At 40.2% G+C, this 18,309-nt stretch overlaps 1 protein-coding gene across 1 annotated transcript; it reads left to right on the forward strand.

Moving 5' to 3' along the window:
- Window positions 1-1,786: 1,786 nt before the first annotated feature.
- Window positions 1,787-17,785, forward strand: CHRNA9 (cholinergic receptor nicotinic alpha 9 subunit). Its single transcript, XM_019751892.2, has 5 exons — window positions 1,787-2,756; window positions 3,017-3,162; window positions 4,070-4,224; window positions 10,308-10,840; window positions 14,695-17,785. Exons 1-5 carry the CDS (start codon window positions 2,693-2,695, stop codon window positions 15,234-15,236), a joined length of 1,440 nt encoding a protein of 479 aa, XP_019607451.2. The 5' UTR covers window positions 1,787-2,692; the 3' UTR covers window positions 15,237-17,785.
- Window positions 17,786-18,309: the final 524 nt, after the last annotated feature.

The raw sequence follows: 18,309 nt of genomic DNA on the forward strand, positions 1-18,309 counted from the left end.
CATTCCCTCTCTTCTATCGGGAGAGGGTCTTCTAGCAAAAAAATTCACTGGGACTCTTTGTCAGGCAGGGGCTCTATTCTAAGAGACTGGAACACTGCCATCAGCCTCCAGGAATGGAGCGAGGGGTGCTCCAGGAGACCTGACCCCGGTGGGCAAAGAGTTCTCAGCAGCTTCAACCAAAAAGGGTTGAGCAGGGACCCTGAGGGAAGGAGAGAGGGGCATGAAAGGATGGTACACCATTCAAGGCAGATTGTGTGTGAACTACAATGCAACCCCAGGAGAGCAGGAAGACTATTTAGAAGCATCCTCACTTCTATGTAACTCAGGATCTGTTTGGAGCAAGACAAAGTTGTGCTAATGGCCTGTATCCTTCCAGATATCAAGGACATGAGCATTTAAGAAAGATGGCTGCTGTGGGAACCCTGTCTATCTCTGCCTGGTTGGATTCCTCTGGGTGACCTTTCTTTTCCTGATTTTCTATACTTTCTACAGTAGACATGTATTGCTTATATGATACAAATTGTGTTTAAAAAAATATGAAGATCTTGTGGAATGTCTCTAATACCCTAATATCATATTTGGCAATAGATAAATGCCTCAGCATTGGTATATAGGGGAGGATTTGGCTCCCAGAAACTCTGAAATGGCTGGAATGTTTTACTGTGGTTTGGGACTCCTGCTTCTCAAAAGGTGCAGATGTTGAAAGGATTATTGTGCTCTAGAAATATTTTGAATTGTGGGTCCCTTTTCTCTGGCCAGAGTATACTCCCTCAGGGGATGATTTTGCAAAAACTGTGGTGAGATGCTGTCAGAATTTCTACCCATGAGCCTGGGAAAGGTAGCTGCTGGCATGAGAATCATGAACTTCCAAACTGAAATAGTTTAGAGCTCTGTGAACCTTAATTAACATGCCAATAAATAGGACCAATCCTAAATTAATGGGTGCTCAGGAAATGGAGTACACTTGGAAGGTTCCAAATTTCTGTATGGCTGAAGTTTATTCAGATTATTTTCATTGTCTGAGCCCATATTTTAGAAAACCAGTCTAAAGCCTATCCAGCTGTTTTCAGCCTTACTGAACTCTAAATAGAGAATTTAATGGATTTCTTCTCCCATTGGTGTCCTGCAAGCTATAGGACCACTATATTATGGCTCCCTCTCTGTCTTTATGTCTATCTGTCGGTCTCTGTCTGTCTGTCTCTCTTTTTTGTATGGTGTTGAACTAAGGAAGAGCTAGAGACTGGGCATCGCTGGGCCTTAGTTTCCTCACATGAAAGAAGATGTCAATTCAACTTCAAAAGAACCTTCAGCCTCGGAGATTTCAGAGTGTATGATTTGTTGAAGGAGGCCTGAGTGTGGGCACTAGGAATTGTGTCATTTGATGGGTGAGTCAGACTAGGGCGTCAGGAAAATAATGTCTTCACAATCAACAGAAGGGCATAGGCAATTAAGAAACACATTTAGCTGACAGCTTGAGTGTCTGTTCCACTTGGAGGATATATTCCTGAAGAAGGACAGGGTGACTCATCAGCCAGCTGTAACCTGACCAACTAGAGCTATCCAATTTCCTTTCTCTGATTCCAGGCGACCGAAAGATCTTCATTTGGTTTTCCAAGGCAATTTCCCCAGGCGAGAGGAGGGCAGGCTATCTATGACAACTGAAAATTGACATTCTTTTATGGGAACAAAATTAGATCACATATGAGAAATTGTATGAGGTAGCAAAGGGATAGCATCCTTGGTAATACCATCTCTACTTATGAGTCATTCTCCTGCTGATTTAGTTAGTAGCCTTTGAACCTTTGAACCTGGTAAATATGGACTTGGTAAATATGGAAATTCTGGATCTGCAGAGCCAATCAGAGGTGAAAATCACTAACATTTACATAGTGCTTTACAATTTTCAAAGTGCTTTTGCATACAGTATCCCAGTAACTCTGGGAGAGAGGGCATATTATTTTCCCAGTGTCTAATCAGGAGGCTCAGTATTATAGAGCTAGGAAGGGTTTGGGCTGGCAGTCCAACCTGGGTCCAAATCACTGCTTCCACAGGGGGTGAAATGCTCTTCTCCCCTCCAACACACCCCACACACAGGCGCACACATACTACGCAGGATCTGTATCTAGTGGGACAACTGAAGGCAGAGAAGAAACCCAAAGGCCCATGTGTTCTTCTTCTCTTTCCTTCTTCAAATGCTGCTCAAAGTGCGTATAGGCTTTCCAGAGGGCTGCCCCATGGCTGGGTCTGCTCAGCTTCCTTTAGCCCCTGGACTCAGGCTGAATCTGCTTGCTGCAGATGTAAAAAAGTACCCATTCTATTAAGGTGGAATCTTAGGGGTATTGAGCACCTACCTCTCTCCCCATCAAAAGTTTGGACTGGATGTTCCTGCTGAGGGTGACTAGAGACCCTCAACTGGGACGGTCCCCCCCAAAGCAGCACTGCCTGACCTAACCCACTTGGGGCTCCTGGCATCTCAGCTGCTGGAGCTGCCAGTCTCGGATTACCAGAGGGGAGGGAGGGCAGGTCTGGATCTCAGGACCTGGGGCTCTCTGTGCGGTGCAAGCCTGAGTGCTCCATCAGCTACTGGAGTCTGCAGCAGAGCGGGATCTTTGTACCTAGACCCTTCCCACTCACAGAAGAAATTGGAAGACTGTGCTGCCTGGCTGGGAATTTATAGAGGTTCAGGAAAAAGATGAACTGGCCCCATTATTACATCTCCTTTTACTGGATTTACTTTGCTGCCTCGAGACTGAGGGGTAAGAGGCTGGTGGGTGCACTTTTCGGTGGGAGGCGGGGTGGACCAGGAAACACACCAATAATCTAACTGCAAGGAAGTGTTCCATACTTCTTACTGATTGGTGCTGATCACGGTTGGGCATGCCAGAAAAATAATTCTCATCGACCCAAAGGTTGTCCTTAGCTAATGCTGGATCCTCCCAACTCTAGTCCTCAGTCTGTTGTTATTTTCCTTGAAATACACGACACTGAATGTTGATCTAAGTCTCTTTTTGAGCAGCTGTTGAAACAGCAGATGGAAAATATGCTCAGAAGTTGTTTAATGACCTTTTTGAAGATTATTCCAATGCTCTTCGTCCAGTAGAAGATACAGATAAAGTCCTGAATGTCACGCTGCAGATTACACTTTCTCAGATTAAGGATATGGTGAGTGTCATACAGTGGTGACTCACTGGCATGTTGCTTAGAAGGAAACTAATAATGCTTTCCAAAGGGATGCTTTATCTGTGAATTTGAGAGGGGATGAGAACAGATAGCCCTGGGTGCAAGCTGGTGGAAGAAGGAGACACCAGGGAAAAGAAGCTTTCTACAAAGTTAATTTCACTAAATGTTACCTAATCTTGCCCATTAACAGTAATAGTCTTAGATCATCTAAAGAAAGGTGGTGTTACATAGTATATGACTCCAATTCTATGAAATATCCAAAATAGGCAAAACCATAGAGACAGAAAGGAGAGTAGTGGTTGCTGGGGGCAGTGAGAAAGACAAAGAAATGCTTTATGGTCATAGGGTTTCTTTTTTGGGGTAATGAAAATGTTCTGGAATTAGATAGTGGTGAGGGTTGTACAACGATGTGAATATTCTAGAAACCATTGAATCGTATACTTTACAGTGGTTAAAATGGTGAGTTTCATGTTATGTGAATTTTATATGAATTAGAAACAAAGAAAAGTGGTGTTTTAAGATGCCATACATTATTTAGTGCTTACAGGTGTTTAATTACACAAAATTATGAAACTGGAAAAACTTTTCTTCTGTCCATTGGAAATATTTCCTCACTTTTTCATTCAAGTGAATCACCAGTTGATCAATTTTGGGGGCAATTTGGGCAGTTGGTCCATGCCAAGATCTGACGACTTAAATATTTGTTCACTTTACATTCCAAACACTAAGGCAGTCAAGCAAGGGGATGGACTGAAAAAGCTCCTACTTATGTACTGAAAATAGATTAGTGCTCTTGGAAATCCTGTTGTGAAGAACACGTGTTCTAGAGATGGAGGGCATTCTGTTGAGGTGTCTGCTGGACAAAGTTGTATCTGGATTCATTGTGCAGGATGAAAGAAACCAAATTCTGACTGTCTATTTGTGGATCCGCCAAATCTGGAATGATGCATATCTCACGTGGGATCGAGACCAGTATGACGGGCTGGACTCCATCAGGATCCCCAGCGACCTGGTGTGGAGGCCAGATATTGTCCTATATAACAAGTAAGTGCAAGGCAGTAGTTTCTCAGGAAGGAACCTATTGATTTAACAGAATTTTAACATGATGAAAAAGGAATATTTAAAGCATGCATAAATTCAGTACCAATTCATGTTGTTAGGCCTTAAAATTATGGTACTAAAATCGTAGATGATAAAATAACAGCACATGAAAGCTTAGAGATAACATTCCCCTTTCAGGGAACAAACTGTTGTAGAGGCTGTATTAGTGTTCTAGGGCTGCTGTAACAAGGTACCACAAACCGGAGGCACTTAAACAACAGGAATGTGTTGGCTGGCGCACAGTTCTGGAGGCTAGAAGCGCAAGATCAAGTATTGGGCAAGGTTGGTTCCTTCTGAAGGCCGTGAGAAAGAATCTGTTCCAGGCCTCTCCTCCGGCTTCGGGTGGTTGCTGGCAATCTTTGTTGCTCCTTGACTTGTAGAAGTGTCACCCCAGGCTCTGCCTTCATTTTCACATGGTGTTCTCTCTATGTATTGCCTATGTCCACATTTTCCCTTTTATAAGGTGTTGGATTAAGTGCCCACCGCCCACCTACACTAGTGTGACTTCATCTTAACTAATTATATCTGTAATGACTCTATTCCGAGTAGATCACATTCTGAGGTGCTGGGGGCTAGGATTTCAACGTATGAATTTGGGGGAGACACAATTCAACCCATAGTAGTGGTGATCCCTTGTCCAAAATCATGTATCAATAACAGTGATACTACTAAGATTAAATCAGAATGGGTCAGCTAGAAGCTGGCCTATGGATTTTGAACTTTGTTTGGAGTGGAGGATGAACTAGATTCTAAAATCACCAGTGGCGTTTTCCTGGTTCTAGAGCAAGGAGGCTTGAGTAAACGGGTAAGTAAGGTTTATGTTTCTCAAACTATAAAGTGCACATAAATCACCTGAGGAGGTTGTTAAAATATAGATTCTGATTCAGTAGGTCTGGGTTAGAGTTTGACATTTTGCATTTCAGTAAGCTCCAGGAGTTAGTGCAGCTGGTTCATGGACCACACTTTGAGAAGGAACTAGAGGGCTTGGCCACAATTCAGGCTCGGTTGCTTCATCTGTTTTCAAAAGGGGCTTCTCTCTCTTTTTATTCTGGAACTCAAGTTTCTGTGGGTTGGGAAATGTTCCTCTGACTCAGAATGAGGTGAATGAGGGGCAGCTCACAGGGGCTCTTGTGAGAGCTCAGCCTTCTAGTGGGAATGAGTTTTCCTTCGGGAAGCAACACTGGTATCCTGGCGCCTGGATTTTAGTCTTACTTCTTACCCAAAGAGCTCCTCCAGGGATTACGACCTCTTGAATCATAAAACTGATCCTGCTAACCAATCCCCACTCTGAGTGGCCAGAAGACTCTTCCATATCTTTTCTCTAGCAAGATAACATCCAAGTGGTAGTGCTTTATTACTCCAGCTCACCACCTCTCTCTCTCTCTCTCTCTCTCTTTCTCTCGCTCTCGCGCTCTCTCTGTCTGTCTGTCTATCTCACATACACATACAACACATACACACACACACATACACACAAACACACACATGGCGAGAAGGAAACATATCCATTACCTCATCTCACCCACAGGGTGCAGGAAAGTAACCGGAGAATACAGTTTACATAGATCAGCAACAGCATTCTACTGTGTTTCCCCGAAAATAAGACCTAACCGGAAAATAAGCCCTAGCATGGTTTTTCAGGATGACATCCCCTGAATATAAGCCCTCATGCGTCTTTTGGAGCAAACCTTAATATAATATCCAGTCTTATTTTCGGGGACACACGGTATAAGTTCTAACAATTCTTTCTGGAAAACAAAAGAATGTTGGTTTTCCTCTCCTTCCCACTTGAATTGGCTGAAGCAATGACCAGCTCCTGCAGAAATGCTTCTTTGCAAGCGTGCATGGTAACCTAAGTTAAGCCTGCCCCAGGCCCCACTTATCAGAGAAGCCAGTTATGTGCTCATGAGTTCACATAAACCTTCTGTGGCTTTGATAAATTCTGTCCCCATTCTCTCTCCCTCCCCCCCAGATCATTGGCCTTGAAATGTGTGGGTTCTGTCCCCCATCCTTTCACACACAAAGCCTTTAATACACTGATTAATCAACATTTTTCTGTTCCTCTGGTTTGACTCTTGAGTCTTCCCTCCCCTCTTGTCACCGATAGTTCTGTTTCAGATCCTCTCTTCTCCTTTGCATTCTCCTACTCAGAAATGTCAGAATTTTACTATTCAGACAAAACTCTAAATGTAATTATGGTCAGACGTCATTTGCCTTTTTTTAGCCAACTGAAAACAGAACTGAAGAGAGTTAAAAGATTGGGCAAAGGAGGGACCCCAGTCCTATCCATTTCCCTGACCCTGGTCCTTCTAGCTGAATCTCTGGACCCACAGAATCTTCTGATCCCAAATATAATATAACTGCTTCTCAGAAGATGGCACAGAACATCGTAGACCACAAAATGGGCTTCCTGAGTGGTAATGGGGAGAGAAAGAGGGGTGATCCAGGCGGTGATCCAGTCAGGTGTGATAAAGATAGTTTAGGCAGGAAGATGCTTAATATTTAGGTTCATCATTGGTGCCTGAATCCAGGTGTTAGGCTTGTTAGGGAGTGATCAGGATGGTGATGGGCCTGGAAGCTGCTTCAAATGAGGAGAAGTTGTATTTGTTGATTCTTAGTTTGGAAGAGAGAAGTTCCTAGGAAGACTTGATGGCCATCCTAGGCAATCATAGAGAAAATAAGGTAGAAAAAAGAGTGAAAAATGCTCCAGAGGGCAAAACCCAAGACAATGAGTAGAAGTTCAAGAGAAGATAAGCAATTTAAAAAAATAATAATTAATAACTTAAGCAATTAATTTTCCCAAGAGGTAGTGAACTCTTCATGAATATAATGGTTTAAGCAGATACTGGCTTTATTACCAAATCCGTAAAGGAATAAATAAATTGGGACTCAAAGTTCTGGTAAGGTTGTTTAGTATAAGTATATGGCCAATACAATGGTTAGTATAAGAAGTTGCAAGGATTCCTGACATTTGTAGAAAAGGTAAAGAGTGGATTACAGAAATTCCAAATGTGCATTTATTATAAGAGAGTTCTAATGGTTAGGTTTTAATGGGAAGTTTTAATACTTGGATTTTAGACCTAGTGAAGAATTGGGTGCCCTATTGTATTCAGAAAGATTTATCTAGAATTTAGCTTTAAGTTTCATTTAAGTAGCCTAGATGATTGAGAGGACAGAGATGGGATCTTTTGATTTGCCTATTTGCAAGTTATGAATGACCTTTGAAAGAGCACACGTTGATAAGAAGTCAAATGGCAAGAATAAAACCAAGATGTAAAAATAACAGCAACAGATATTGATTACTCTTGAGAGCAGGGTGCAGAAAGAGATAAGAAGGGTGGGAAGGGAAGTTGGCAAGAGAGACTTGGGAACAGAGTTGGGCAGGGACTAGAGGAGCCAGAGAGACCAAGAGAGGTGACATCCTGAAGGAGACTTGGGAGGAAAGAAATCACAATGCAGGAAGGAAAGTTACCCTTGGAAGGAAAGAGGGTAACTTTCAACATGGGAGAGAAGGAAGGGGATACTTGAGAGATGGAGACCTTGGGGATAGAAAAAGAAATGGATTGTGGGACTAGTAAATAGACAGGCTATGCTGAGGTTCCAGGCACTCTCTGGGGACTAAAAAAAACTCGCTGACTCTCACGGTTCTCTCCACTCTCACTGTTCTCTGGTGTCAGCCCACTCCTCCAGTTTCAGGGAATGGGATTTTAATAGCCTGCACTGGAAAAGGCTGGACTCAAGTGCAAAACAACTAAAGTCAGTACAGTCTTTGATCAGATATAGAAAGGGAGGAGGGACTGCCTGAAAGTAAAACAATTTAAATATTCTCTTAGGGTCATATTATTGAATACTGCTCTCTTGACCTCCATTTTGAAATTTTGTTCTTCTAATGTTTTCATACTCTAGTTGAGAACATGGGACCGAGTTAGAAACAGAAAGAGGGGGAAGAGGAGAAAATAATATATTTCGGACAGTTGTTGTGTGTCAGGCAGAGGTGGGCTTTACATAGTGTGGTAGACGGAATAATGGCGCCCAAAGTGTCCACACCCTAATCCCTGAAACCTGTGACTATGTTACTTTACATGGCAAAAGGGACTTTGCAGATGTGATTAAATTAAGGATTTGAGATGAGATTATCCTGGATTATCCTGGTGGGCCCCATATAAACACAAGAGTTTTTATAAAAGGGGCAGAAGGGTCAGAGTAGGAGATGCCACAAAGGAAGCAGAGGTCAGAGTGAAGGAAAGAAGGAAGCCTGTTCCAAGGAAGGCAGGCAGCCTCTAAAGTCTGGAAAAGGCAAGGGAACAGATTCTCCTTTTTAGAGCCTCCGGAAGGAACACAACTTTGCCTACATCATTTTTGACGTCTAGAACTATAAAAATGTTAAATTTGTAGTTTTAAGACACTAGGTTTATGTAAATTTGTTACAATAGTAGAAAGAAATTAATATACATAGTTATTTACTTAATATAAAAATTAAAAAGAAACCTTGAAGTATGACATCTCTACTCTTACAGGTAAGTGATAAAGATATACTTTGCTTGAGGTTACAAAACCTGAATCAGGTTTTGAACCAAAATCTCTGATATTTCTATGTTATCATGTCACTTTCTAAAGGAGAATGAGCCTTATTTATTCAACCAACCCACTTACCTACCTACCTACCCTTCTTTGTTAAATCTCTCTTCTGTGCAAGGCATTCTGTAGTGTGTTGGGGGGTAAATTAGGATTTAAAAACTCAGTCTCTGACCTCAAGGAATAGTCTAATAAGAAATGGACATAAAATCATCTAATACTGCATAAAAATGTAAATCTCTTATTATATAGAAATAGAGTGCCAGGGCTCTTCAAAGACAGAAAGTTCATCTGACTGGAAAGGCAGGGAAGGCTGCTCAGAGGATGTGGGTCTTGAAGGATGTATTAGATTTGTACATGCAGAATATTTTAGCTAGAAGAAAGAGTTTGAGTAAGAGAGAAACTCACAAGATGTGTTAGGGTTTCCGCCTTGATTGGTGGAGTGTGAGTGAAGGAGACAAATGGAAGACATCAGGGTCAAAAGTTGAATGGAAGTAGATTATGGAACACCTAGAACACTAAACTAAGGAACTTTGGAAGTATTTGGCGGACAATAGGAAAGAAATCATTGCAAATTTTGGGCTGTAAAATGATGTGATCAGAGAAACCAGAGAGAGCGAATAAATAGTCATGTTTTTAAACTACTTCTGAGTAGCTGGGGTGATGTTTTCAGACAGTGGGCTCCCTTACCTCTGGATTCTGGTTGGGTTTGGCCAATGGGAAGCAACAGTGGACAATTGGAGGGAGAAAAGAAAGTGAGGTCAGGGTATACATTCCCTAACTCCCTTCCTATAGAGTCTATCTTTGGCTGTGCCGCTTGACAGAAAGTCATAACTCCTATCCTGGCTTGGTCAACAGTCCATCTGCCTTGCAATGGCAGTGGTGACAGAGTTATTCCCTAAAGGAAAATAGAAGTTCTGCACCCAAAAATGCTTGGCATAAATGTTGACAGAGCAAAAAGAAAATTTATCCAGAGTAAATGATTATCTCGTAGATTATGGTGAATAATTTTTTTTCTGTTTTCCAAATGTTCTACAATAAACATGTACAACTCTTCCAACAGAAACAAAAAGCAGTGTTAATGGTTTTGTGCCCAAAGTTAATAAAATCAGGTAAGCAGAGCCTCCCTGTCAGATTTTAGTTTTGACAGCTTTACCTTTTGTCATCATACCTGTATGGAGAGAGTGGCATTGGGAACGGAGAGGAAAGGACATAGAGCAGAGATGCTTTAAAGGAAGAATCCAAGAGAACTTGGCCCTGATTAGTGACAGGAGATGGACGAGAAGGGAAAATTAGGGTTGATACCAGATTTTCAAGCCAAGGTGATAGGGAGAATGGTGATCCATTGCCAAAGACACTAGAGTGATGGGCACAGGTTGGTGAGCTGTCTGGAGTAATAAGCTGGTGAGCTCTTCTAGCAAGCTGCTTCATTTTCCTCCTCTAACCTCCAGGGCTGATGATGAATCTTCTGGGCCTGTGAACACAAATGTGGTCCTGCGTTATGATGGGTTGATCACCTGGGATGCACCAGCTATCACCAAAAGCTCCTGTGTGGTTGATGTCACCTACTTCCCCTTTGATAACCAGCAGTGTAACTTGACCTTTGGTTCCTGGACCTACAATGGCAATCAGGTGGACATATTCAATGCCCTGGACAGTGGTGACCTCTCCGACTTCATTGAAGATGTGGAGTGGGAGGTCCATGGAATGCCTGCTGTGAAGAACGTGATCTCCTATGGCTGCTGCTCTGAGCCTTACCCAGATGTGACATTCACTCTGCTTCTGAAGAGGAGGTCCTCATTCTATATCGTCAATCTCCTTATTCCATGCGTCCTTATATCTTTTCTGGCTCCCTTGAGTTTTTATCTACCAGCAGCCTCTGGGGAAAAGGTCTCCTTGGGAGTAACCATCCTATTGGCCATGACTGTATTTCAGCTCATGGTGGCAGAGATCATGCCGGCCTCCGAAAATGTGCCTCTGATAGGTGAGTTAAAGGGTCTTATTCTTTAAGCCTAACTTTGTAGTGACTGAGGTTATGTCTATGCCTTTAAACTCATAACAATTAGGTCAGCTTCACACTCAACACAGGCTGTCACATACTTCAGTTGGTGTCTTCTGTATCTTTGAATACAGATGTGGTTTTGGGAAATAAAACTGGTCTTTTGGTCTCCAGGTTGACACAAAAGAAGAGTGAGAGGCAATATAGTTTAGAGCCAGTGGTTTTCAAAGTGTGGTTCCCAGACCCACAGCATTTTAGAAATACAAAGTCTCAGGGCCCACCCTAGACCTACTGAATTAGAAACTCTGGGTGTGAGGGCTGGCATCTGTTTTAACAAGTCTTCTGGGTGATTTTGGTGCACTTTCTGTTCAAATCTAAAAAACACTGGCTTATAGGTGAAGGCCTTGGTTTTGAAGTTGAAGCAATTTGTATTTGAACTCTTGAGTTCACCATTCATTCCTTGATCCACCTTAGACAAGTTATATAGTCTTTGAGTCTCTGCTGCATCATCTGTAAAATGTGTAACTGATACCTCATGGGTCATGGCTTAACACAGAACCTGGCATATATGGTACGTACCAAGTAAACAGTGACTATTTTTATCTTTTCACATCAAAAGGGGTCTCTTCTTGGGAAAAATAACAGACATGATAGAAATGATGAGCTGGATTTTTCGGTCTACCATCTATCTTTAATAGAATAATTCTCAACCTTTACTTGGTATAATAGGTGTGGGAGGGCTTGTTCAAATGCAGGTTCCTACACACAAAAAGTTTGATTTAGCAATCTTGGGCAAGATTTGGAAATCTGAAGTGATTATAAAGTAGAACACATTTTCAGAAATCTGCCATAATGAAATTGTCACCCCAATAAACTTTAATTAAAGAAAAAATGCAATAATGAAATGTCTCTTTAAGAGTAGGAATATAGATTGAGACTACCATTCCTACCTTCCGTTTTCTTTACCTTCCTTGTTCTGAAATCCCTCCTAACACCTTCAATACCTACTTTCTGCCACGTCTCTATCTCAGTGATGTGCTGTTGTAATAGATGCTTACCCAAATCAGAAGCTAGACCTAATTTGTAGTTTCTTAAAATAAGCAATGAGGAGAAATTTCACAACACTAAGACTTAGAGACCACTATCAAAGGGATATTGTAGTACCGTTTTACCCTCTACTGAATCCAGTATTCACTGCTGTTCAGATGTTATACATTGGTTTCTTTGTTTGGAAATTTCTTTCTTGTTATGTCTCTCCAAGGAAAACACACACACACACACACACACACACACGCACACACGCACACACCTTTTAAAGAAATAGATACAGAAAGTTCTCTACATCCCCCAACCCACCACCACCACCACTAATAAAGAGGAAGAGATGTATCAGCATTTTTATTACTTTTCCTGTGGCAGAAATGACTGACAGTGAGGACATCCAATCATAAACCTATTTGAGGCAGGATCAATTGGCAAATCCCCCTCTCTTCTTTAATAGTGACATTCAATAGCAAGCTGGATCAATTTCTGAAGAGAGATGTCTTAGGTCATGTCTCAGGAATTTTGCCAGCATTACTTGTCCTGTTTCTGTGATAATATCAAACATATTTTTTTAAGGAAGGGTACACACAGATCTTGAGAATATTTATTAACGATCACAATTTGTTATTTGTAGCACCTATGAAATGTACTTCCAGTTTTAGAGAAATGTGCTGACGTTTTCTTCATAATGTAGCATTTAATCTAGGCTTCTGGCCCATAGCTTTTACCGTATTAAAAAACGTCCCATTTATTTTTAGTTTACTTAGAGCTTTTAACAAGTAATAAGCAGATGATGAATATTATCAAATACATTGTCTTCATCTGTTAAGATAATCATGTAAGTTTTGTCTTTTACCCCATAAATATAGTCAATTAGGTTTTCTTCTTTTTTAAATTAATTAATTAATTTATTATTTTCCTTCTTAATTTTTTTTAAAATTAAAGTTTATTGGAGTGACAACTGTTAGTAGTTACATAGGTTTCAGGTGTACAATTCTGTATTACATCAGCTATATATCACATTGCATGTTCACCATCCAGAGTCAGTTCTCCTTCTATCACCATATATTTGATCCCCTTTACCCTCATCTACCACCCCCCTCCACCCTTACCCTCTGGTAACCACTAAACTATTGTCTGTGTCTATCAGTTTTTGTTTCTATGTTTGTTCGTCTTGTTCCTTTGTTGCTTTCAGTTTTATATCCCACATATCAGTGAAATCATATGGTTCTCGACTTTTTCTGTCTGACTTATTTCACTTAGCATATTAATCTCAAGATCCATCCATGTTGTTCCAAATGACTATCATCGATAAATAAAACAAATAATAAGTGTTGGAAAGGCTGTGGAGAAAAAGGAACCCTCATACACTGTTAGTGGAACTGCAGGTTGTTGCAGCAATAATGGAAGGCAGTATGGAGGTTCCTCAAAAACTTAAGACTAGAATTACCATATGACCCAACCATCCCTCTTCTGGGTATCTACCCAAAAATCTGAGAATATTTATCCGTAAAGATATATGTGCTCCGATGCTCATTGCAGCTTTATTTATGGTGGCCAAGACATAGAAATAACTGTCTGTCCTTCGATAGATGATTGGATAAAGAAGATCTGGTATATATACACAATGGAATACTAATCTGCCATAAAAAAAGATGAATTAGGTTTTCTGATGTTGAACTAAACTCTCCTTTATCATGATAGGTTATAATTTTAAAACTCCATTGGATTTAGTTGGCTTAATAATTTTTTAGAATTTTCTCAAATATGTCTGTAACTGCAATGGGCTTTCTTGTTACTTTTGGAATCAAGGATAAAATGACTTTATAAAATTAGTGAGACAGTTTTCCCTCTTTTTCTATTTCTGGAACAACTTGCATAAAATATGATTTATCTGTTCTTTAAAAGTTTGGTAAAACACACCTATAAAATCTTTTGGCCCTAGAGCATTTTTGGAGGGTATGCAGTAGAGGTATTTTATTAATTCCCATTTCTATTCAAGTGTTCTTTGTTTTCACACAAATTTGTGTTCATAAATTTGACATATATTTCTAGAAATTTTATCTAGGGTTTTTCAAGTGTATTGTCATTCAGCTATTTATATTATTGTATTGTTTTCTAAATTTTTGTTTTGTTATTTTTTTAATATCCTCTTTCTCTTTCCCCACCACCCTACTTCTGTTCCACGAGTAGCCTTATTAAAGGTTTATTAATTTTATTACTCTTTTCAAATAGCTTGCCTTTGGTTTTGTTCATCTTCTTAGTTTTTTGTTCTATATTTCATAAATTTGTGCCCTTATCTTCATTGTTTTCTTCTTCAGTTTTTCTTATTCATGGATGTTTGCTTCATGCAATCACATGTTAAAGACTGATAGTGTCACAGTGTCTCCTTTTTGAGCATTCACGTTAATGAGGTCCAAAGACAATTGTGAGAGCTGGCCCAGGTCGTTAATTGTTTGTTTTCAGAAAGTGGGAGTTTTTCACATCATGTTCTCAGCAAACCTAAATAAACCTTTTAACTCAGTGCAAGGGACAGTGCTCACAACTTCACATGTATCAATTAAGCCTCACTCTATTCCTATGAGTTAAAGAAGCTGAGGCTTCGCAGGATTTTATAACTTATTTCAGGACACAAGTCTAGTAAGTGGCAAAGTCAGGACTTGAACCCAGGAAGTTTGATTCGACAGTCTATACTAGTAACTGTTAGTGTGTACAGTTTCTTTAGAATAAGCGTTTGTTTCTTGAGCCACACATGAGGCCACTTTTAAGCTAACTTGGTTGTTCTTCTTTTCCAGGCAAATACTACATAGCCACGATGGCCTTGATCACAGCCTCCACTGCCTTGACCATTATGGTGATGAATATCCACTTCTGCGGAGCTGAGGCCCGGCCAGTGCCACACTGGGCCCGCGTGGTCATCCTGAAATACATGTCCAGGATCTTGTTTGTCTACGATGTGGGGGAGAGCTGCCTTAGCCCCCGCCACGACACGGAACGGGACCTCCTCACCAAGGTTTATGGCAAACTTCCAGAGACCAATCTGAAAACAGCCAGGAACAAAGACCGTCCCAGAAAGAAGGAAATGAACAAACTCTTAAAGAATGACTTGGGGTGCCAGGGTGAGAACTCACGGGATGCTGACAGTTACTGTGCACGCTACAAAGTGTTGACAAGGAATATCGAATACATTGCCAAATGCCTCAAAGACCATAAGGCCACCAATTCCAAGGGGAGCGAATGGAAGAAGGTTGCAAAAGTCATAGACCGATTCTTCATGTGGATTTTTTTCATTATGGTGTTTGTGATGACTATTTTGATCATAGCAAGGGCAGATTAGTGGGCATTTGTTATGTGGGGATAAATTAATAGAATTCCCTGTAATCTATTCTGATAGTCTTCCACGTCAGATATCTATATCTATATCTATATATATATAAATATAGATATATATAGATATAGATAGATAGATATAGATAGACATAGATAGATATAGGTAGGTATAGATATATGTACACTATATATATATAAAATTGATAATTTAGGTGTTTATATTGTCTTTTTATTTTTAACTTCAAAACAATATTATTAAGCGGGAGGTCCAAAATTTCATGGGTAGAAAGATGGAGGACATAGCAGGACGCTTTTATAGCCTACCTGAGCGGTAAGTGGCTAGCTTCTAGATCACACATTATTCTCCCTTGTAGCAGTGCAGATAACAAAGTACACTATATTACTCTTTAAAATGTAAAACCAATCAAATTTTCCCCTTAGTCCTTATTAAAACATGCTTTTAAAAAAGGAAAACAGTCATGTACTCCTTAATGTCATTCAAGTCTCGATGTTATCTTTCTCAGGCATGGTGCATTTCAAGCCGTATCACAAATGATGGAATAAAAAATTCTGTCCTGATGAAGAAAGTCTAAGGATGAGCAGCTTAGTGGGGAAAAGAGCTTTCTTCGTAATGATGATGTCATATGTGTTGCTGAGGTTTTATATAAACTCTAAAGATGAAGTCGTTCCTGTATTTAGTCTTTGATTTACATAAGATAATTAGCAGACGGGGCTCATTCATTCATTCATTCATTCATTCAATTATTCACTAAACATTGATGGAGTTTCTCCTACACACAATAAAGCTACACGATTCAGTTTTATGTTGGGTGTTATAGCAAATCTTACGCATAGGCTGATCCCCTTTGAGCGCCGCAACATTCTAAGCGTTGGGCAGGCAGGTATTCCTAGTCCTCTTTCTCAGAGGAAGAAGCTGTTTCTATCCAACTAGGTGGCTAAGTGGAGCTGGGATTCAAACTCTCAACACTGTGGCTGAGTTAGGGCAAGGTCTGCTGAAGCCACATTGCTTTTGACCATGAGAGATTCTGATTCAAGATAGGAGGGACTGAGGGATTCTCATTCTTAATTCTCAATTTCTGCCCTAAATTACTTACTATGCTTCTCAACATTTTCCCTACTTTCAATCAAACATGACTTCAAATTCTCCCCACTCCCATCTTGATTAAAATGATCCAAGTACTAAGACCCATACCCTAACTTCTAACTCCTCAACTATTCTTTTACCGATTAAAAACAAATGAAAGAACAGAAGTGGAGAGAAGACAGGGATTAACTTAGGAAAGAGAGGATGATATTTAGCAACATTTTCCATCAGCTCATTGCTCAAACAAACACTTGCCAACACAACCATGGGCAAGCCTGGCAAATGGACTGACGGTCAAACTAGAAACACAAATTCTAGAATGCCTTGAGCAATAGTGGTGAGGCTACTTATAATGTCATCGACTCCAGAGGCTAGCAACATATGGATATTGTTTTTCAGTCTCGTGTTTACTTATTAGAAAAACATTTATTATGCACGTACTATATACTAAGTGTCATGTCAGCTTTGAAGGAAACAAATGCAAAACATGGCTTTGACCCTCCAGTTGCTCACATGTTCCTCACAGTTCAATAGAGGAGACAGTCAAGAAAACAGACAAATACAATGTAGTGTACAAAGTGCTATCATAGAAGCATAGACAAAATGACATGGGAACTATGATGATAAATCTGTTTGAGGGAAAGCTTGGGAAAGAATTGTGAGGGTGTAATATTTGAACAGGGCTTTGAAGGATGAGTAGGAGTTTGCTAGAGAAAGAAGTAAGGAGGCATTAGGGAAAAGAGTGTGAACAGAGCTTAGAAGAACAGAGACTTTGGTGTATTTATGGAATGGACGACAAAGAGTTGGGGAACTGTAACTTAGAATCAGAAAAGTTTTCCTCTTTATTTTAATTATAGAAATGCTTTGGGGTGGCCGGTTGGCTTAGTTGGTTAGAGCACAGTGCTCTTAACAACAAGGTTGCCAGTTTGATCCCCACATGGGCCACTGTGAGCTGCACCCTCCACAACTAGATTGAAACAACTACTTGACTTGGAACTGATGGGTCCTGGAAAAACACACTTACATAAATAAAAGTTTTAAAAAAAAGTGCTTTTATCAGTTATAATTGCAGTTGTCTTCAAATTACAGAAAACCCATTGGATCATGACGTAAGCAGATAGAGGTTATTCATCTACACAAAAATAAAACCAGAGCTACAAAGTCTAGGGATCTTTCTACCTTTCCTCTGTGTTGTTTGAAGCCATAAATTTGTAATAATTTGTTACAATAGCAATAGAAACCTAATATAGTACTCACTGAGCAACTCTGTATGTAAGTTTTTCTATATTTTAGATGATCTGTGTGGGATAGATTTGTCTACAGCCACATTGAAATGATCCTATTGAGCCAAGCTAAAATAATTTGAACTTTATCCTAAAACCATTGGAGAGCCATTAAAGGACTGTAAGCAAGGGAGTGATAGTGTTAGATTTGTGTTTCAGAAATAAGACTGGTGGTGACTACCAGATTGTAGAGAAAAAAGAGAAGAGGCAGAGAGATCTGTTGGAATGTTTTTGACCAATTCAGGGAAGAGATAATAAAGGTTTGACCCAAGGAATAAGAAAAAAGAGTCACAAACTATTTATGATCTAGGATAGACAAAACTTGGTGACTACTTGGATGTGGGGTTAGGGAGAGGGTGGCATGGAGAATAATTCTTGAGCTTCCGATCTCAGACAACAGACATGCAGAATAAAGGAAGACTAGGTTTCAGAGGGAAGAATTCTATTTAGGACATTTTCAGTTGGAAATGCTCATAGGACATCTCGGTGGAAATATCTAGTAAGTAGTTGAAATGCGTTTGGCCCTTAGGAGAAAAGTGAAAGCTTACAAAAGAAAGATTTTACACTCAGGTTAATTGTTAAAGTATTTATTGATTTTTAGGAGGGGTAAGACAGAGTGCTATAAACTGTGAGAGACTCAAAAGGATGGAAACACATTCTTTGCCAGAACTACAGACGCTTATAGCCATCAT

Source organism: Rhinolophus sinicus, linkage group LG02, assembly GCF_036562045.2.
Source record: "Rhinolophus sinicus isolate RSC01 linkage group LG02, ASM3656204v1, whole genome shotgun sequence".
NCBI classification, from domain to species: domain Eukaryota; kingdom Metazoa; phylum Chordata; class Mammalia; order Chiroptera; family Rhinolophidae; genus Rhinolophus; species Rhinolophus sinicus.

Coding starts and splice junctions, on each gene's coding strand:
- CHRNA9 (XM_019751892.2), top strand. CDS start 2,693: ATGAACTGGCCCCATTATTACATCTCCTTTTACTGGATTTACTTTGCT. Junction 2,757..3,016: donor TGCTGCCTCGAGACTGAGGG/GTAAGAGGCTGG, acceptor CTTTTTGAGCAG/CTGTTGAAACAGCAGATGGA. Junction 4,225..10,307: donor GATATTGTCCTATATAACAA/GTAAGTGCAAGG, acceptor TCTAACCTCCAG/GGCTGATGATGAATCTTCTG.